Consider the following 22356-nt stretch of genomic DNA (forward strand, 5'->3'; position numbering starts at 1 on the left):
AAACAATAGAGTGGTGAAGGCCTGGGGTGGGGAGCAGGGGTGGTCTAGAAGGGGGCAATGAGGGGGGAAAGAGGACATATGTAATACTTTCAATAATAAAGAGTTTTTAAAAACAGTCTTGATGCTTTAGATATCAAATGGTTCAAATATTTAATGAAAATATTCTTCTTCTTTTTTTCCAGATTAGCATAGATGGCCAGGATATTAGGACCTTTAACGTCAGGTATTTGAGGGAAATCATTGGAGTGGTGAGTCAGGAGCCAGTGCTGTTTTCTACCACAATTGCTGAAAATATTCGCTATGGCCGTGGAAATGTCACCATGGATGACATAAAGAAAGCTGTCAAAGACGCCAACGCCTACGAGTTTATCATGAAATTACCACAGGTAACAGCTTTGTTAATGCAGTTGCCCTCAAAGTTCGAATCTCACCTCACGCAACCGAGTTTTCTTCTAAGGTTAAGCTAATAATGTTTGAGATACAAGGTTGTCCAACTTTGCTGGGTAAGTCCCTTGAATTATTCAGTTGGAAGTTTAAGGAGTAGAGCCTGGTACACAAATCACATAAAATTTTATACAGAGTCTGCATTAGTAGTTTTTATGAGTTAGTATTCATTAATTTTATTATAATTTATGACTCACTGTGATGGTGAAAATGATGCTCCATGGTGTCTTCATGAATTTCTAAACTCTGTAGCCTTTTCTATTTAAAATATTTTAGGGAACATTTGAGATCTTGCTCCCCAGCACATGTCAGTTTGGCTCAAATAAACTCTTACAAAAATTCTCTAAAAAAAAGAGAAAGAACTTTAACAGCACAGCTCCTTCATGTTTTCTGCTTAGAAATTTGACACCCTGGTTGGAGAGAGAGGGGCGCAGCTGAGTGGCGGACAGAAACAGAGAATCGCCATCGCTCGGGCCCTGGTTCGCAACCCCAAGATCCTGCTGCTGGATGAGGCCACGTCAGCCTTGGACACTGAAAGTGAAGCTGAGGTACAGGCGGCTCTGGATAAGGTGGGTAGACACTAAACGCTGAAGGACCAGCCGATTGAAAGTTTTTGAAAATTCTTCCTAATGCTTTGCAAGTCCAGATTGAAACACATGAGAGCCAACGAAGCTCTCTCGTGGAGCTTTATTGATTTCCCCTCTGTCGGGTCACATTGCAGAGAGGTGGATGGCCCATTATCTGGCTTGCTGACCAAGGTACAGTGAGCTGAAATCCAGGCCTAGGCATTGAGCCACTCATCTTTGTTTTTCCCTTGCAGGTAGGTCATTGCTTTGATCCAAAGTAGTTGTGTAAAAATGTACCAAAAAAATATGGTTACCTAGACACTGGTCCAGCTGAAAAACAGTCAAAATAATTGCCTTATTTTGTAGGCAGTAACATCATTTTTATCTACTCACGAAGGCGAGTGGATGATTTTCTGGAAATAAAGTTCAATTTGTATTTGTCTAAACAAATAAATAAGCAGCACATTTTAAGGATGCTGAGCTCATGTTCCTGGGTCAGATATCCTAAATCTTTCTATCACATTTAAGCTGAAGCTTCACAAGAAGAGCCTTATCTTAGGACCCTTTGGGCATCAGTGCTGATGTCAACTGTAATAACAACGGAGTGTAAAAACCAGATTCATGTGGCACCAACTTACTGTGGTTAGCTATTTATTTATTTGCCTTCTCTCTCCCAGGAAGAATAAACCCCTTAAGAGGCAACATTAATAAATGTTTCATATCTGTATCTATATAACATGTAATCCAGTGCCTTGCACATAGGAGAGCCTAAATAAATATTATCATGATCCAATTCATTGAGACAATACATGTTTACAGTAAAAAAAAAGTAATGACCATATTAGCTTTTGACTCAATAGATAACAGCTATTTGTCAAAATAAATAATAGGTTTTTCAATATAAGATCTTAAAGAATATAAAAGTGGATTTGATATTTTGAAATTGTAAGGTAAGCCAATAACCACAAAGTTTTGTACCCACATGCATTCTCCTATGCACAGCCCCTTTTCCAGATTCCTGAGCCCTTGATGCTGGGACAAGAACCCCGGCATCTCTTTTTATGGTTTAACTCTTTTACATTTAGTTAATTCATCTAGTTTAAAATTTTAGAGTAAAGACTGATGTAGAAAGATCACATTAATTTTTTTCCAGGTGGCTATACTATTGGCTCAATACCATCCTATATAATAAAAGGCTAATATGCAAATTAACCAAACAGCAGAACAACTGGTCGCTATGATGCACACTAACCTCCAAGGGGCAGACACTCAACGCAGGAGCTGCTTCCTGGTGGTCAGTGCACTCCCACAGGGGGAGCACCGCTCAGCCAGAAGCCAGGCTCACGGCTGGTGAGCGCAGCAGCAGTGGCGGGAGCCTCTCCTGCCTCTGTGGCAGCGTAAAGGATGTCCGACTGCCAGCGTAGGCCCACTTCCCATAGGGAGCAGGTCTAAGTGTCAGTTGGACATTCTCTAAGGGCTCCAGACTGCAAGAGGGCACAGGCCAGGCTGAGGGACGCCCCCTCTGAGTGCACGAATTTCATGCACCAGGCCTCTAGTTTATTATATAATCTACCTTTTCTCTATTGATAGAGAATGCCATATTTATCCTATACTAATTCTTAAATGTTTTATATTTATTTCTGGACTCTATTTTGTTTTATTGATCAAATTGCCTATTCATGTGATAACTTCCCCTGAATTTTACTGTTTTAATTGCTGTAGCTTTTATCTGCTAAAGATATTCCCTTCTCATGAAAAACGTTCATAATTTTCATGACTGCCCTTTTTAAAAAATATTTTCATTAATTTTTAGAGAGAGAGGAAGGGAGAGGGAGATAGAGAAAGAAACATCGATGTGAGAGCGGAACATCCATTGGCTGGCTCCTGTACAAACCTTACTGGGGATCTAGCCTGCAACCCAGGCATGTGGCCTGATGGGGACTCAAACCAGCAACCTTTCAGTGCACAGGACGACACCCAACCAACTAAGCCATACCAACTAGGGCTCATGGCTGCTCTTTTCAAAAACATTGAGATATAATTTATATACCATAAAGTTTACCCTCTTAAAATGAACAATTTATTGGTTTTTAGTATTTTCATAAGATTTTGCAACCATCACCACTATATAATTTTAGAATATTTTCATTATCCCAAAAGGAAACCTTGAACCCACCAGCTGTCACTCACCATTCTACACTCACCCTAGCCATAGCAACCTCTAATCTACTTTTTGTCTGTATGGATTTGCCTATTCTGGACATTCCATGTAAATGGAATCATACAATGTGTGGTCTTTTTGACTCGCTCTTTTCACTTAGCATCATGTTTTCAAGGCCATCCCTGTTGAAACATGCATCAGAGTATCATTCCTTCTTACGATGCAATAATATTCTCTTGTATGGACATACACATTTCATTTACTCTTTGATCAACTGATGAATATGTGGCTTAGTCCCACTTTTTTGACTATTATAAATGTAGCCTCTTGTTTTTGATTTACTTCCTTAGCTGAATTAGGTTATACTCTAATAACTATCCTAATGAGGTTTTATTACCTCAGAGTAGAAGTAGTCACACCTGTCAGGATGGCTACCATCAATAAATCAACAAACAAGTGCTGGTGAGGATGCGGAGAAAAGGGAACCCTAGTACACTGCTAGTGGGGATGCAAACTGGTGCAGCCACTGTGGAAAACAGTATGGAGTTTCCTCAAAAAGTTAAATATGGAACTGCCATTTGACCCAGAGATTCCACTTCTGGGAATATATCTGAAATAGCCTGAAACACTAATCAGAAAGAATATATGCACCCCTGTGTTCATTGCAGTGTTATTTACAATAGCCAAGATTAGAAGCAGCCCAAGTGCCTATCAGTCGATGAGTGGATAAAAAAGCTGTGGTACATTTACACGATGGAATACTACTCAGCCATAAAAATGAAGGAAATCTTACCCTTTGCAACAGCATGGATAGATGAGTATTAAATACCTGGCGAGTGTTAAACTAACAAACAAAATAGAAACAGACTCAGATACAGAGAACAGACTGACAGCTGTCAGGGGAGAGGGAGTTTGGGGTGCTAGGTGAAAAAGGTGAAGGGACTAAGCAAAATAAACCTTATTAAAAATAAAATAAATCACATAGGGGGGAAAAAGACACCATTAACCTAATTCTTGACAATCTCTAGAGTATCAAGAAGCGTAACGATTATAAATAACATAGCATGAATAATTTGATGAGCATTTTTCAGGTTTTAAATTCCCATGAATAAACGCACCAAGCCAGCATGCCCATTCACTGAACTACTTAAAGGGATGATTTGCAGATTTTAACATGCATTTAAAATCACCTGGGCCCTTGTTAAAAATCAAAGTTACTGGCCAGCCCTAACCGGTTTGGCTCAGTGGATACAGCGTCGGCCTGTGGACTGAAGGGTCCCAGGTTCGATTCTAGTCAAGGGCATGTACCTGGGTTGCAGGCACATCCCCAGTGGGGGTTGTGCAGGAGGCAGCTGGTCGATGTTTCTCCCTCATTGATGCTTCTAACTCTCTATCCCTCTCCCTTCCTCTCTGTAAAAAATAATCAATAAAATATATTTTTTTTAAAAAGTTACTAGCCATACTCCAGAGGTTGTGATTCAGATGGACTTTGAACCATGTTTTGAACCGTCCAGACCCCAAGGTATATTTTTGCCTAAACCGCCAACATGCAGTCCATGAGAATTACAGGTAAAATCAGGCAACTTCAGAAGAAACCCTGCAGAAACCTCTGGAGAAGGCATATGTGGCAACCACTCCCTAACAGAAGTCTCCAGCATGCCATATAGCTCAGAACTAGGGCTCCTCAGGCAGGTATGACCACACTTGAGAAGAGTCAAACCTTTTCTCCTATTTCTTGAGTAAAGACTGACACTCCTTAGGCTTCCAGTTACCCATCCCTATGCTGAAAGGATTGGATTTCTGTCTGGTCCAGACCTCAAGTCTCACTTTAACCTTTTATGTATATACTAGAGGAGTGATGCCTTTGTGCCCTAATCACACGGCATGGGGATGGGGTGAGCTCCTGTCTCACCAACCGCAAGCGTGTCCATCCCAGTGCTTAACTGTGCCAGCTAATTGACAGTGTGTCGCCTTTGTAAACCTGCTGCCCCATGTGTTTGTCCTCGTCCCCTTTAGGCCAGAGAAGGCCGGACCACCATTGTGATCGCTCACCGATTGTCTACAATCCGAAATGCAGATGTCATCGCCGGCTTCGAGGATGGAGTCATCGTGGAGCAAGGAAGCCACAGCGAACTGATGAAGAAGGAAGGGCTGTACTTCAAGCTGGTTAACATGCAGGTATCTGCCTCCCGGGAAGTGTGCTGCTGTTGGCTCCTCAATATAGTATTTGTACATATCGATTAAAATATCAGACAGCTAATGCCATAGTGAAGAGTAGGAGGTATTCAGGGGGAGTCCTAAAAGTATGCATTTGAGACTTTAGTTCAGAATCGGTGAAACAGTCCTGAAAGAGAGAAGTGGAGAGGATGAAAATGCCCAAAACATTTTGAACGTATTCCTTAGGACAGAGATTCTTAATTGCCTAGGGAGCATGTTCAAACTAACAGATCCTTTCCACCATAAGATTAGGGATGCTCAGAGTGGTGGTAGGAGTAGGAGGGCAAGGCCAGGATCTCTAGCGATGGGGGGAGGTTTTATGTAATTTTAACACATTGTTTGCGGGTAGTTTTTATCGCGCGCTAACAGGTGGCATGGGCCATTTTTGCTAATTTTTTGCGCAAATGGCAACGTTCAGTAAAATTACGATAACTTTAGTTTACGTATTTATACGTTACCCGCATTCTACCGCTAGTCTATAAAAAACATATTAATACGTGTCCCGCGCTCTACTACACTGGTAGAATGTATAAATACGTAAAACGTGTAAACACGTTTCCCGCATACAATGTGTTAAAATGCTTCCCAGCCCTAACCGATTTGGCTAAGTGGATAGAGCGTCAGCCTGCGGACTGAAAAGTCCCAGGTTCAGTTCCGGTCACGGGCATATACCTGGGTTGCGGGCACATCCCCAATAGGAGGTGTGCAGGAGGCAACTGATCGATGTTTCTAACTCTCTATCCCTCTCCGTTCCTCTCTGTAAAAAAATCAATAAAATATATTTTTTAAAAAATGCTTCCCAGATGATTCTAATAAAACCAATAGCAAGACTCATAAATCTAGGAAGTGAATACAGGCATACCTCAGAGATTTGAGGGCTTAGTTCCGGACCCCCAAGATAGAGTATCACAAGGAAGCAATCGTAATCATTTTGCTGGTAGAGGGTCTTTCAATTTGTAAAAACTGCACCATCTGCGCAGCACAATAAAGTGAAGTGTGATAAAGTGAGGTATGCCTGTAGTTTGTTTTTGTTAAAAATGATTCACTCTAATTCCTAAAACAGGTGATATTGGGACTTATTGGTTTGTCTTATTGAACAAGACATTTTATTGTGCTTACTCACTTTTTAACTTTGCAAAATAAATACCCTAAAAATATTTTATCCTATAAACAGGATTCTTATATTTATAAAGGTATATGCATTTGCTTTGCTATAATTGTGACATAAGTATGTACATATATATTTTTGTTCTTTTTCAGATATACATCATTCAAATACTATGAGTTTAATGCATACTTAGCAGTCCGTTACATTAATGTGTAATTAATTGCTCTGTCATTTCTCTAAAGCTGGGTACATGCTTTCTTTCCAGTATTTCTCTATTCTAAATATTGCTCTTGAAGCATGTGGGTCAAAAAGGTTAAGTAAAAAATTTGCTTTATTTTCTGACAAGTAAATCAACTCCGCTGACCCTTAGTTTCCACGTTTGGAACACTAAACCTACCATGCAACATTGTTATAAGGTTAAGAAATAGGCACTGAATATACTAAAACACACACACACACACACACACACACACACACAAAATAAAAAAACTTCAAAGGGGTAAATTTTATAGAATGTGAATTATGTCTCAATAGGCTGTCATTTAATTTTTTAGCACCTGACACAAAATAGATGCATGAGACATGATAGTTATTGAAATGTAAAAAGTTCCCGAAGTGAAAATACCCAATGAAATGATAGAAAGTGTGATAACTCATGCTTCATTTTGCCAGAGAATGTTCTCCAGCAGGAGGGGATGGATCATGGTGTCTCCTATTTGCTGCTGGGTCCTTAAATGAAGTAGCCACTTTCTCCCCTGGCTGGCCTATTTCTGTGTCCCTGAGGGAATGACCTTGCACTCCCACCAGGACTTAGGCTGGGAGACTGCCAAGGGGATAGGACCACTCTGACCTTTCTATAGCTTCTCCCCTTAGCTCTCTTTCCTAGGAAACGCTGTATGATTAAAGCCTGGTGTGCCTGAACAGGCTGCTGCCACCTAAGCAGTGGCTTGGGCAAGTCCTTGGGTCTTGGTGCCCACACCTTTCCCACCTCTGACTTGAGTTTGCCTTACCTTTGACTTGCTGGTGCTGTCGGAGAGATGGAGGAAAGAGCCACAGTGAGCCTGAGGGCTTACGAAAGGCTCCCGCTAACCCTGCTTTCTTTTCCTCAAACTCCAAAGACCAACATATTGTCAATAGAGCCTCATCTTGGTTTTGTTTCTAAGCAGAATGATCTCCAGGTAGAGTGTTGGTTCTTAGTTGTTTCTTTTAACTATAACTTAATTTTTTCAGATTATAAATGGAATGCATTCTTATTTTACTTTTCTTAGAATTTTGTTATATTTTCTTTTTTAAAGATATTTTTATTGATTTCAGAGAGGAATGGAGAGGGAGAGAGAGATAGAACATCAATGATGAGAGAGAATCATTGATTGGCTCCCCCCTGCACATCTACTGGGGATCAAGCCCCCATCTGGGCATGTGCTCTTGACCGGAATCGAACACGGGACCTTTCTATCCACTGAGCCAACCCAGCTAGGGCCATTCTTATTTTTTAAAATCCAAGCATTTTTTAAAAATTTAAACTTAAGTATCTTAGAAATGTGAAATTCCCCCATAACCAATCCTTCTGCTGACAGCTATTTGATATTTATTTTTCATCTTCATAGCCTAAAAGAACTAAATGGTAACTCCATATTTCCTCAATTATTCATGAAATTGAGCATGTTTTCACATATTGTCCATCTGTATTTTTTCCTCTGTGAAAGAACCTTCTCCTGTATTAGGCTGTTTTTTTGGTTGGGTTGTTTATAATATTCTTATGCATTTATAAGAATACCTTGCATTAAAAGGAAATATGCTTTTCTCTTGCACATATTAAATATATTTTTTCCTACTTTGTGCTTTCAATTTCCCTTTATTGTTTGTTTGGCTACCATAAGAAGTGTTTAAATTGTACGTAATTAGATTTTTTTCTTCCATGTCTTCAGGATTTGGGATTGTTCTTTGAAAAGATATTCACCCATATTTCCTATCAACATTTATTGTTTTACCGGTGTTTTTTTAATCCTCACCACAGGATATGTTTTTATTGATTAGAGAGAAAGGAAGAGGGGGGAGAAAGAGAGAGAGAGAGAGAGAGAGAGAGAGAGAGAGAGAGAGAGAGAGAGAGAGAGACAGAGACATTGATTGGTTGCCTCCCATACACACTTTGACCTGGGATTGAACCTGTAACCTAGGTATGTGCCCTGACCTGGAATCAAACCTGCAGCCTTTTGGTGTATGGGATGATGCTCCAACTAACTGAACCACCCAGCCAGGGCTATTGTTTTACTTTTTACAATTAAATATTTGAGACAGCTGAAGTATATTCAAGGTGTAAGAAATGAGGGCTATTGGTTTGAAATATACTTATGTAGACCTCAGCACCCAATAAATGAGGGCTTTGGGCAATGCCCAGAAAAAGTAGTATGGGTGGGTAGTGTTCATTTGATTGTAAGAGGAGGCTAAAATCAGAATGGGCTTAATGGAAGAACTATCCTTGATAGTATGGGTGAGAATACAAAAGGAGGAAAAGGTAAGGGGAGGCATTCCTGAGATGTGGTCCAGTGTGAATTGCCATGAACTGAATTTGGGCGGAGCCAGGCTTGAGTTTGTGGCAGAGAGCTGTGGAAGACTTTTGAGCTGGGGTACAATTTGAGCAGAGCAACCTTTTATGAAAATGAGTCTGGTAGTAGTGTGTGAGTAGGGAGAAGTGAGGATACAGGGGTCAGTTACAAGACTACACCTTGAGTGTAGGTTGGATTTTTGTGGGGAGACAGTATAAAACCATCTTCTAGTTATAAGCAAGTAAGGAACTCCACCTAGCAGAACATACCTTTGTAGTGTGGTTCAAGGCACAGGGGCAATATTCTGTTGGGTGTTGAAAACACAAGTGAAAAGCTAGGATCAGATAATGTGCAGAGCTCAAGATAGACAGGGTACCATAGGTGCAGTAAGGCATTAGCCATAGGATCGGGTTGGGCCAGAACATGAAGGGCAGGAGCAAGAACAAGTCATTACTGCAGGGACTGGGGTCCTGGACAAACCACGAAGATGTGTACTTGGACATGGAGGAAACAAACAGGGAACTAGACAAAAATCAGACTATAGCAAGGTTGGCTTGATGTTCTCTCACTGGCATTAAGCTAGATAGAGGTCCTTAAATTACCCATCCCTCCCCCTTTAAGGAGAGAATTAATCCCAAAGCCTGCAATGAGGGTGAGCCTGCAGGTTGGGTCACCGGGGGTGAGGTGTGATGCTGAGCAGGACTGTGAGGAAGAAAGCTGATTGCACTCAGTCAAGGAAAGCAGCTTACTTGCCTCATGTGAGGGATTGACCAGCTTTTCCTTGTCCGTCGCTTTAAAAGTGAGCCCTTGGTAATGTTTCTTTGTTTTCTTCCCTTCCGTGGTGGCCATGCCTTGTTTTCTGGATTCTTAACATATTGAGGGAATTCCTACATACCTGCTAGATGATGAAAATTTGCCTTTTAGTTCTCAGAAAATACTTTTATACTCCAATTTTCATATTGGTCAAATCGAATTTAAGCTTCCTTTTTAACCTTCTTAACTTCCATGTGTTGATACACTTCTACAGTTTTCCAGCTGATTGCAGTGCTGTTATGGAATCTGTCTTCACACATATAATATTGAAAATGTCTTTATAGTTCTAAATTTGTAGGTTACGTAGGTCTGGACACACACATACACACATGCAATTTAACATTTTGTTCTTCTTTCAGACATCAGGAAGCCAGATCCAGTCAGAAGAATTTGAAGTTGAACTAAATGATGAAAAGGCTGCCCCGGGTATGGCCCCAAATGGCTGGAAATCTCGCATATTTAGGAATTCTACTCATAAAAGCCTTAGAAATTCACGAAGGTATCAGAATGGCCTTGATGTGGAAACCAATGAACTTGTAAGTTGTTTTCACTTAAGTTAAATCTTTTATTGTGTGTTTTTGCTGTTGAAATTCTTAGCCTTGCTAGTATCCTGCAGGCATAGGTGACTCCTATTATGAGCCATGCTCTTCTTAAGAAAAGGAAATTTCAGATGTTAAATGTTCTTGAAAATGAGTTGAAATCAATTATAATTAAAAATGAATTTCCAGTGGAAACAACTTAGTCTTTGTGCTTAAATGCTTACATTAAAATTAGATATCCCATTCATCTTTGAGATACAGAGATAAATACAGGCATACCTCGGAGATATGGCAGGTTTGGTTCCAGATCACCGCAATAAAGCGAGTAGTAATCTTTTGGGGGTGAAGGGTCTTGCCTTCAATTTGTTAAAAAAAAAAAAAATACAACATCTGTGAAGTGCAGTAAAGCAAAGTGTAATAAAATGAAGCATGCCTGCAAGGCTCGTCTAACGTCAGAGGCTCTGGTAGTTGCATACTCTATTAGATAGGATCACATTCAATTACCTCTACTAGGAAACCCAGGGCAAGAATGGTGGCTCACAGTTACCATGGCTGCAGGCTCCTTTCATCTTTATCATCACTATCCTGGCATGTGGCTTCCATCTTCAATGATGTGGCTCCTGGAGCTCCAGCCGTCACATCTGTGTCCCAAGCAGCAGGAAGAAACAAAGATTTTCTAGAATATAACACAATCCTTTACTTACATGCCATTGGTAGTGACTTAATTACAGGGCCAAACCTAGCTACAAGGAAGGGTTGAAGATGGAGTCTTTTTGCTGTATGTATGGCCACTCTGAATTAGATTGGATTTCTCTTCCTAAGAAAAAGGAGAGCATGGCCAGGAATAGCAAAATTGTGCATTTCTTAACATTTCTCACCTGAAGACTTGGGATATTATTTTTTAACATATTTTTATTGATTTCAGAGAGGAAGGGAGAGGGAGAGAGACAGAAACATCAATGATGACAGAGACTCATTGATCAGCTGCCTCCTGCACACACCACCTTCCCTTTCCCCTTCCCCCCGCCCCCCCACGCAATGGGGATTGAGCCTGCATCCCGGACATGTGCCCTGACCAGGAATCAAACTGTGACCTCCTAGTTCATAGGTCAATGTTCAACCACTGAGCCACACTGGCCTGGCAAGACTTGGGAAATTATTTATTCAAGTTAACAGAAACTTTTATAACAGCGAGGGAATCCATTCCTAAGAAAGATGTTTTCTTATTTCAAGAAATGGTTTGAGAATACATTTTGGTGTTATTTATTGATAAAGGATGAGTTTATTTTTACTCTTGTGTTGGCCTGAAGAAATGAAGCCTACTGAGAGTTCTTGGCATCCGGCTTTCTCTGCCCACAATATTATTTACTGCAGAAGTTTCAGGGGCTCTCTAGAGGTCTTAAGCTTGGTGTGTTTATAGAAAGACGGATAATACTCGAGCTGTCGTAGACCTGAGCTATCTATCACAAGTAAGATAAACAATTTCCCCCTTGTTGGCTGTGGAAGTATTCACTTTCTATTTCTCATTTGTCCTGAGAGTTATGCTGCTAGAGTCTTTGGAGTCTGGCATTTCAGACGAGAACTTCTCTTGGGGAAAATGCTCAGAGGGAAGATAAAATGCCAGTCGACAAGATTTCCACAAGTACCGTCATCGTGGGATAAACAGGGTATCCAAGGGAGGGATCTTGGAAGACCTGTTTGTGTTGAATGGCAGCCTGAGAAAATGGCCCATTTATCGGGCTGGAGACCAGGACTTGAAGATAATGTTAAACAGGGAGAAAAACTAAACACGAAAATGAGAAAATGGGTGGTTTGAATAAAAAGGGGCTGAGTAGAACCTACTCCTTTGCTCTGTTTCATAGAGACAAACATGACCCATTTGAACGACCATCAGTCTAGAGCATTCCACAGGCAGTTTTAGTATCTAGTTTAATGTTAACCTACCTCTGTAGTCAGAATAGTCTCCTTTTTGTGACCTAAATCTGTCATGCTTGACCAGACATTGAATCTGATATGTGCCAGGCGTGGGACTAGTTTCTGGGGATATGAAGATGTAGTCTTCACCTTTAAAAAGCCCACGTAGGAAAGGAGACATGAAAACAAACAAAAGAAAAACAACAACAACAGAAAATAAAACAAGCTAAGCCATGAGACGAGAAGTCTGCACAGGGAACAGTGGGAAGAGAAAGGGGCAGCATGAAGTTGGTTTTGTGAGCTGGGAGCCGGTCACAGAGAAGGCAGTGCCGGGCTGGGTTCTGGGGGCGAGGAGACCAGACCCATGTTCTCAGGTTCATCGTGGCACCCTACCCTTGTGTGGCCGTTTGGCCTTCTGTTTATGAGTATTGTTTCATTGAGTTGAGTGGGGACTTGAATTCCAGGGCATTTTGTGCACAGACCCTGCTTCTTCTCACTGTGCTGAGGCTGGAACAGAAATGCACTGATCACGCCATGAAGATTGCTTCTTGGGCGAGCAGCTCAGACTCAGCTGATGCTGTGGAATCATGCACCCTGTGGACATGGACAGTACACTGTCCTGCTCTCTAGTACACCGTTAGCTGGACGGTGGTTCTCTGCACTCAGTGTGCAAGTGCCTTCAGAGCGATGCAGTGTCTGTTTTCTATGTCTGCAAACTCTGGTGGCTGCTGTCTGATCGCCAGTCTATCCTGATCTCTTCTAGGATGAAAATGTGCCACCGGTATCTTTTCTGAAGGTCCTGAGACTGAATAAAACAGAATGGCCCTACTTTGTGGTGGGAACGGTATGTGCCATTGCTAACGGGGCGCTTCAGCCGGCATTTTCAGTCATATTCTCAGAGATGATAACGGTAAGTTTGAAACATTGCTTAATAACTTGAATTAAATTGCTTCATCATTAAATCAGTGCTCACGCCAGCCTTACCACTGGGTCCATTTTGGAGTAAAGCAGCCTCAAAATAAACTAAGCCAAAGGCTTTAATACCCTTTTGAGGAAAAATGTGAGGCCAAAGAAAAGTATGAACCATTCCAGGTTATGATATTAATGAAATTATACAGTAAACTGTAAAATCCATGAAGGAGGCATTCTAATGAGCTCTCTTCATTTGGGTCCAACTGGTATCAGGCAGTGATGTCCATCCCATCTGTGGAGGGAGATGCTGGTCTCACAGGAAGGCTTGGGCGGGTGGGCAGGGAGGGGAGGAGTGGGGGGTGCAGGGAGAGTAGTGTGCACAGGAGGAAAGAGTTCAAGTCATAGCGTTCAAGAGGCCAGGCTCTGGGCACAGACTGGCCTCACCACATAATAGCTGTGCAAACTTGGGCAAGATGCTTTTCCTCTCGGTACCTCAGTTTCTTCATCCATAAAATAAATGCACCATAGGATAGCTGAGGATGAAAAGAGATTATATGGGTCACTATATGGAAAGCATTTAAGACTGTCTGCTTCATAGTAAGTATTCAAGAAGTGATATCCACCAGACTTGGCCAGGAGCTCAGTTGGTCACAGCATCGTCTTGATATGCCAACATTGTGGGTTTGATCATCTGGTCAGGGTACATGCAGGATCAACCAATGGACACATGAATAAGTGGAACAACAAACCTATATTCCCCTCTCTCCCCCGCTCTTTCCCTTTTCCTCTCCCTCCCTCCCTTTCTCTCTCTCCCTAAAATCACTTTTAAATAAGCGATAGCCACCACGCTATAATTTCAGCAATCCTTCCATGGCTTGGGGAGTCTGAGACTAAGAAAGAAAACTCATGCGACCCAGTTGTTACATTCATTGAGGGGATATTTATAGGAAGTTGTCAGAAACACCTAAGGCTCCATAGAACCCAGTATTTATGTTGTAATAACCTTAGCCAACCACTTACATTTTTGGAGAGACTTTTTTGTTAAAGGCGACTTATTCTCCATCATGTTGAGTTCATTATGCTTGTGACATTGGACACTGGTCTACAACGAAGACCTCAAGCCAAAAGATAAATGAATTAGGATGTTTTTATATTAAAAATAAAGCAATTCCTAACTGTCTTCAATTTAAGAGCTATGTGGACTGTATCTATATATTGGGGCCTCTCCTATGTGCCAAATGCTGCTCTCGGCACTGGAGATCTATCGGGAAACAGAATAAACCGAATCCTGCTCTCAAACAGGTCACTGTACATGCAGAACAAAACAAACTACATCATGTGTCAAGGGATAACGAGCATTTTAAAAGTAGGATCTGGCGGGGGGCGGCGGGGGGCGGGGCAGCTAGAGGTGGGGTTGCTATTCCTGTAGGTTGGTCAGGGGAGGCCTCTCTGGGCAGAGGCCCTGTGAAGTGAGGGGTGGAGCGAACAGGCTGGGACAGAGGGAACAGCAAGTGCAGGGGAAGAGGAACAAACACGAAAGTGTGCAGCCACTCACAACCCATGTTAATAACCACATGTTCCTCAATTCACAGACAGGAACTAGAATAGTGGTTCCCAGAGGGCTAGGGAGGGTGGAAAGGGGTCTTACTATTTAGCAGGTACAGAGCACGTACTTAATGCCACTGAATTGTACACTTAAAAATGATTAAAATGGTAACTTGTATGTGATGCATATTTACCACAATAAAAACCCACGTATCTCAAAGCCCCGTCTTTAAAATGAGATGCTCCAGCCACTGTTTGTGGGAGGAATAAACAAGGGACCTGTAATGAGGCGGGCCCTCTGCATGTTCTTTCGCAGATTTTTGGGCCAGGGGATGATGCCGTGAAGCAGCAGAAGTGCAACATGATCTCGTTGCTGTTCTTGGGTCTGGGGATTACTTCTTTCTTTACTTTCTTCCTTCAGGTAGGTACCTACGATTTGGTCTTCTCATGGATATAGATTATCCTTCAATTAGGATATAGATTAATTATTAGATTTTAACTACCTATTAATGTAGATTGATTAATTATCAATCAGTCAAGACCTAATGGAGTTTCTGAGTCTGAGACTGAAATAAATGGCAAACACAGTTGACAGAGGACATTTTTAGAGGACAGGCCTTAGCAGGAGCAATTGTGACTTCCCCATTCGCTGAATTATGGCATGTCATAGGTTTTCCCTTAGCAAGGGCAAAGAGACCCAAGTCCCCAGGAGAACATGAGAACCAGTTAAACTCAACTAGTTAAAAACTGGGGTGGGGTGCGGGGGGGGGAGGGTTGAGAGGGAACAGTACAATAGCATCCTCTTTTTTTGTTGTTACTCTTTACATAATATCGATAACTTCTCTGAGTGTTTCCTCCTTAATCGATGAACTCTTTGAAAGAACATATATATTGTTTTGCATTCAGATAGTGTAGACCTGGCCAGAGGGAACTAGCAGACCTACTCCGATTGTACTTTTCTACCTAGATTTTTACCAAATACCTTTTGTCTTGTTAACTCAGTGAGCACCATGCAGGCCCTTCCAATACAATCCATTAATTCAGCAAAATGTTTCCTAGTCAGGCCCAGCATGATTCTCTCTCATCATTGTTGAACCAATGGTAAAAGTAAGCCAAGATTTTTATTTAGAAATCATTTATTTAGCTCTCAGTGATCCCACCCAGTTGCTAGCCCTGGTGTGTTAGGGAGTGGAGCTAGGTACATAAATGTGTTTTAGAGGCTGCACCGACAGTGGGCAGCCCACACTGGGTTTGAGCAATCTGCCAGCAAAGCAAGGAGGAGACCAGGGTGGTCTAGTCCCGGGCACCATCCCCCTGGGCACCGTCCCCCTGGTTTAGTGTCCTACCAGGAATGGCCTGCACACACCTACACCAATGCTCCGTGAGCCTGGAGGCTCCCACCCACCCCGGAAACCAGCCCAGCTGTGGGCATGTGAACAGGACCTGATTAGAAAGAGGGAAACTGCCTGGCAAGCATGCTTGGGGAGGGAGAGGGGCCTGGTCCCCAGTCTGAGAGCAGGGGGAGCTGTGGCCGGGAACCAGCCAACTCGCCTGGAGCTTCTTACTCCAGGCCGCCGCCCTCCCTCCCCATGTGGCCCAAATGCATTCCTGCATAGAATTTTGTTACTTCTCTTTTCACTGTTTTGTTTAAAGTAATAGGAACACATGAAAGTTGTGACTAAACACAGTATTGTCCTCACTGAGATGTTCTTGAAAGTGTTGAGAAGGAAACCTATTTAGAATGGTTCAGAAGCCAGACTGGACACTTTTAAGGCTTTTCATCTCGATTACATACCCATGACTCAGCAGTACGTGAACTTTAAGTTGGGACTTTGAATGAATGTTTGGTCACAGACATGTGTTACTCATTGGCTAATATACAAGTCACATAATAAATCAATGGGCAGGTACCCACTTGCGTCAGAACAGCAGGGATGATCAAAGGGAACAGGAGCTTTTGTTTTCTTTTCTCAACCAGGGCTTCACGTTTGGGAAAGCTGGCGAGATCCTCACCACCAGGCTTCGGTCAATGGCTTTTAGAGCGATGCTGAGACAGGTAGGCGTGTGCACTGGATGCCTTCTGCCCAGGTTTCCTACTTTCAGCCTCTTCTTCTGTTCCTATTTCATGTTGTCCCCCCTCCCCACCCGGCTGGGTGTTCATACAAGCACCGGTCGGGGCCCTGCAAATTGTCCTGGTCCATCAATTACCCAAAACCTCACAGGGTTTTTGTTGGCCTAGGCTTAATTTAGGGGGGTTGGGGGCTTATTTCACAACTACCTCTGTCTGTGTGGACACTATCATTTCAGGGACCCGTATCTCGCCTCTGGATTCTACACAAGCCCTGGCGAGTCATTTGAGACTCCGGCCGCCTCTAAACAAAGGGAAAAGAAGTTGATAGAATTCATGCACCCCAATCGACCATACTAGCTATAGGTTTTCCCAAATTGGGTGATTTATTCTGTTTCTGTCTTATTTGAGCTCTATTTTCACATTAGTTCGCTTATTCATTCACTAAACGGCTCCCTGCTGTGTCCCGGGCAGTGTGCTGGTAGCTGGGATGACAAGCATTGCCTGCTTTCCTAGGAAGTTCATAGAACCCTCTAGTTCAGTGATGGTGAACCTTTTGAGCTCGGCGTGTCAGCATTTTGAAAAACCCTAACTTAACTCTGGTGCCGTGTCACATATAGAAATTTTTTTATACGTGCAACCATAGTAAAACAAAGACTTATATTTTTGATATTTATTTTATATATTTAAATGCCATTTAACAAAGAAAAATCAACCAAAAAAATGAGTTCGAGTGTCACCTCTGACACGCGTGTCATAGGTTCGCCATCACTAGAGTCTAGTTCTATAAAAAAAAAGTCGTAGGAAAGGACCAGAATATTCACCCAATTGACAGGAATTGATTACCTTCTAGAACAGTGGTTCTCAACCTTCCTAATGCTGCGACCCTTTAATATAGTTCCTCAATTGGGTGACCCCCAATTTCATTGTTACAAATTGAACATAATTAAAGCATAGTGATTAATCACAAAACAATATGTAATTATATATGTGTTTTCCGATGGTCTTAGGTGACCCCTGTGAAAGGGTCATTCGACCCCCAAAGGGGTTGAGAACCGCTGTTCTAGAAGGTGTTCATAAATGGGCACACAGCATGAATCGTATTTTAGCAAATCTGAGTTTACAAACCTTTTCTCAGTATCTTTTAAACTGTGCTATGTAGGGACATTTTTTTATATGAAACTAAAAGATGCTGCAGATGAGTAGCTTATACTTAAAATCATCCCTAAGCAACACTCTTTGTGTTTAAGAAAACAAACATGGTGAGAAACCAGGGCTGATGCTCTCGTGCCCAGAATTTACAGGAAGCCATGTCCAGCCCAGAGCTTCCCCGCCTTTATGAGGGACCCCACCAGGCCCGGTCAGGAGGGAGTGTCCATAGAGCTAGTTGTCGGCATTGGGTGATGGAACGCCCACAGCACCTGCACCTCAGGGGACACTGGGAGGAAGCTGCCATCTGATGAGTGCACACACACACCTGCCCCATCGGCGGTGCCGTCCCTGGCCCAGCAGAGCCGCCTCAGGCTCGGACCCTGGTGGACTCTGAGGGCGTGCGCCCCGGGCAGGGACCGGGGTTCTGTGCTGCATGTGAGGGTCCCTGGAACTCCAGTTCCCAAGTCAAGTGTGGATCCTGCCTCAGCATTGAAGGTTTGCAAGGTTTCATCTGATTTCCTTCTCTTGTTTTCATCTTGAACTGATTGAAAGGTGTATTTTGTGCCCTAGGACATGAGCTGGTTTGATGATCATAAAAACAGCACTGGTGCACTTTCTACAAGACTCGCAACGGACGCCTCCCAAGTCCAAGGGGTATGTAGGCTGCACTCTAATCCTATTTTTCTTTAATGTGGCTTTGAATAGACATAGGGCAGTGGTTCTCAACGTTGGCTGCACATTAGAATCACCTGGGAATCTTGTTAAAATCCTGATTTCTGGGCCTCATCATTAGTAACAAAAAAACAGAATTTCCAGAGGATGAGGCCCAGAAACCAGGATTTTAACAAGATTCCCAGGTGATTCTAATGTGCAGCCAACATTGAGAACCACTGACATAGGGCATAGCTGCACCTGTTAAGTTGCTTTCAGCTGGAAATGACAACACTCAAACAGGCCTAAACAATAAAGACGAAGGTGAGACTTCAGGGTCGATGGGTCCACTGGCTCAAAAATGTCAGGAAGGACCCAGGTGCCCTTTGTCTGTATGGCTCTGAGTGGCTTTCAGTCCTGAGCATTGGCTTCCTGCTATGCCTCCGTCCCTCCAGGCCCGAGGATGGCTGCCAGGAGTCACCAGAGCCACAGCGTCCTTGTTTCCCACCCAGCGAAAGTGCACACCTGTGCCTCATTCACCAAACGCGCACCCTTCCCTTAAATCTGGTTTGAGCTCGTTTGGGTCATATGCCAGGCCCTGAACCAATAACTGTGTCTCTGGGAAATGCCACGCTCTCCCTGGCTTGGGTCCCCACCCCTGGAGCTGAGGTCTGTCGCTGTGAAGCCCACTGTGTCCGCACGGCTCAGGGGAGCGGGAAGAGTCCACTGCAGCCTCTGCTGCATCAACCCTGCTTTCTGAGAGGTGCCAACAGGAATTCATGTCCACGTGTGCCCTACAGTGGCTGGTCTTAGGGCGTGCACACTTGGTAACAGGTGGTCTCTTGAAGTATTAAATTTCCCTCCTGCACGTTTAAAGCAAATCGTCTTCAACATGACCAGAGAACACCGGGGTGAGTTTCCACTGTGAACGTTGCCCCACAGCCTGTCCCCAAAGCAGAGCCGCTGATTCCTCCATGCTGCCACGCTGAGCTCACATGGGCAGGAGAGGAGTAAGAGGTGAAAAAACCTGCAGAGCCTCTCGAGTGAAGCACAGGGGTCTTGGATTTACTGTAGTGAAAGGGAGCAAATGTTAGCACGGACGCAAAACCCTGCCATCCAGGAAGCTGACGCCTCTCTCTCGCCCTTCCAGGCCACTGGGACCAGGTTGGCTTTAATGGCACAGAACACAGCCAACCTTGGGACTGGCATTATCATATCGTTTATCTACGGTTGGCAGTTAACTCTTTTGCTGTTATCGGTTGTTCCAATCATCGCGGTGTCGGGAATTGTTGAAATGAAAATGTTGGCTGGAAATGCCAAAAGAGATAAAAAGGAACTGGAAGCTGCTGGAAAGGTGGGTCACATAAGGCTTCCGTTAGCATGAGCATTGTGTTTGGACATGTGTTTTATGTGTTAGTATGAGCATTGTTTTTTGGCATGACTTTTTGGAATTACGTTTTGCAACATGAATGTTTTAGTAACTAATGTTTTAATGACTAAACGTTTGTGCTCACTACAGCTAATAATTGCCAGCACTGTGCATGAAATAGTTGACTGTATTAAGAATGCCTAGAACTTGAACATGGAATAATGGAAAGCGTTTAGCCTGTAGAAAACACTTTACGTGGGGTCATTATAAAGAATTTCTGAATTTCCAAAGCTGATTTTACCTTTTACTTCATACCTTGATGCCATTGTTAGGACAAATATCACCCTTATTTTACAGATGAGGAGCCCTTAAAACAATGTAAGTGAATTGTTCAAGCTAGGGTACTTGCTGATACTCAAAAGTTCTTTTCTTCTTGGCTGTGATTTCTGTACTTGAGGGAGACCGCCACCAGAGGGCAGTAATGCTTCAATTTGTGGTTCTAACTATAATGGCAATTTAGGCAAACACTTGGTCTTTACTTTGTGCCAATTATTGTTCTAAGTATGTATTTATGTGCACCAATTCATTATATCCTCACAATAATCCTACGAGGCAGGCACTCGTGTTACCCCAATTTTACAGATTGGAACCTGAGAATCAAACAAGTGAAAGGCATGGCTGGGATTCAAATCCGGGCCTAATTTTGAAGCTCTTTATTACACAGCCCCTTTATATGTGTTTAAATGTGTCTAAGTCTACACATAAATATTTTATTCACATGTACATGCATTTAAAAATTTAAATGTAGGTTACAGCCAGGGTATATTTTACTCTTATTTATGTAAATATTATCCTTTATTGAAACATTAGGAGGTGAAGCAGTCATGACTATATAGTGTGATAGTTTCTACAGCATGAGACTTTACAAAGCCCTTTCACAAACATTGCTGCAACTGGCCTTTGCACAGTTAAGTGAGGTGGGACTGACAGTGTTCCCATCTCATAGGGCAGTGGTTCTCAACCTTGGCTGCACATTAGAATCACCTGGGAATCTTGTTAAAATCCTGATTTCTGGGCCTCATCCTCCAGAAATTCTATTTCTTTGTTACTAATGTTGTGGCCCCAACCCATAACAAAGAAACAGAATTTCCGGAGGATGAGGCCCAGAAATCAGGATTTTAAAAAGATTCCCAGGTGATTCTAATGTGCAGCCAAGGTTGAGAACCACTGGTATAGGGCATGTAGGGGTGAGCGTAGAATCCCAACAAGCCTGTGTCCACTAAACCAGTGATAGCCAATGAGATCCTTACCCCTTCGCCCTTAATGGCATCAGCTGAGTTCAAAGCAGCGTGGTCTCACCGCCAGGTTCCCATCAGAACGCTTCCTTCTTGTGTTCGTCCTGCAGCCTTTCCCAAGTCAAAGCGCTAGCACGGTGCATGGTGCCCAACGTGCTTGAAGAGCCTCTTGGTTCCTGGCTGTGGGGATTTCAGGGCATCATGTCCTTCTGTTTGTCACAGCTAACTGCTGAGAAAACATCCTGTGCGTGGTTTTGTTTCCTTTCTCCTTTGCACCCCGTGTCCTTTCCCATTTCAGAAGGGAGAATTGTCCGTAGATAGAATGAAGATACATTTTCCTTAGACTGGTGACATGAAAGAAAACATCTTGAACCTAGTTAAGACAATAGAGTCTGAACGCTATTATCAATGGCTAAATAACACTGAAAGTGGCCAGAATTCAGGCAGTGGAAGGCAGTTAGAATTGAGCAGTATGGCAAACCAACATGGCACCTTGGGTTAGTCGTCTTGGCTTTGCTACTCAGTGTGTGATACTAGAGGAGGTCTGGTCCTCACTTTCCACTTTTATGAAATGGGGAGTTGTGCCAGATAGCGTCCCTGTTCCTTTCAGCTATCACATACTCTGCCATTCTAGGAACCAGAGAATGAGCAACTCAGACTGACCATTCTGAAACTACTTTAACCTAATGAGGTGATTTTTTTTTAAGAAAATATGAGATTGAAAATTTTAAATGTTCATGACCAGAAATTTAATCACAGTTCAAGTTTGTTTACTTAGTCAACTCTTGATTAACACAGAATGAGGGTTAGAAAGAGGTCTCCAAAAACTACCCACATCACTGTAATTTTCTCTTTTTTTTTCAAAATGAAATGTTCTCATTTATCTGGTGGAGATTATTCATGGGTAAAGTACATTGGGATTTGGGATATCTTCCCATTTTCATTTTTGAAAAAGGGTTTGGTAGTGAGGGTGTTGATTGCTGGGCTGGGAAGGGGGGTGGAGAAGGATGAATAGTAACCCTCCCTTTTGACGTGGGCCCTGCCTAATTACTGAGC

General features: G+C 42.7%; 1 protein-coding gene across 8 annotated transcripts in view; it reads left to right on the forward strand.

Moving 5' to 3' along the window:
- Nucleotides 1–22356, forward strand: part of ABCB4 (ATP binding cassette subfamily B member 4) — a 67055-nt gene that overhangs the window by 29643 nt on the left and 15056 nt on the right. For 7 of the 8 annotated variants that reach the window (XM_036328309.1, XM_036328304.1, XM_036328305.1 and 4 more), the window contains 9 exons: nucleotides 183–386; nucleotides 843–1013; nucleotides 5188–5349; nucleotides 10215–10391; nucleotides 13072–13218; nucleotides 15082–15186; nucleotides 16744–16821; nucleotides 18556–18639; nucleotides 19787–19990. In XM_036328309.1, the coding sequence (XP_036184202.1) occupies nucleotides 183–386; nucleotides 843–1013; nucleotides 5188–5349; nucleotides 10215–10391; nucleotides 13072–13218; nucleotides 15082–15186; nucleotides 16744–16821; nucleotides 18556–18639; nucleotides 19787–19990 (1332 nt within the window). Of the gene's footprint in view, nucleotides 1–182; nucleotides 387–842; nucleotides 1014–5187; nucleotides 5350–10214; nucleotides 10392–13071; nucleotides 13219–15081; nucleotides 15187–16743; nucleotides 16822–18555; nucleotides 18640–19786; nucleotides 19991–22356 lie in introns of those variants that run through there. The other variant, XR_004970918.1, reaches the window with a different exon arrangement.

The sequence above is a fragment of the Myotis myotis genome, unplaced genomic scaffold (assembly GCF_014108235.1).
Source record: "Myotis myotis isolate mMyoMyo1 unplaced genomic scaffold, mMyoMyo1.p scaffold_m19_p_11, whole genome shotgun sequence".
NCBI classification, from domain to species: Eukaryota; Metazoa; Chordata; class Mammalia; order Chiroptera; family Vespertilionidae; genus Myotis; species Myotis myotis.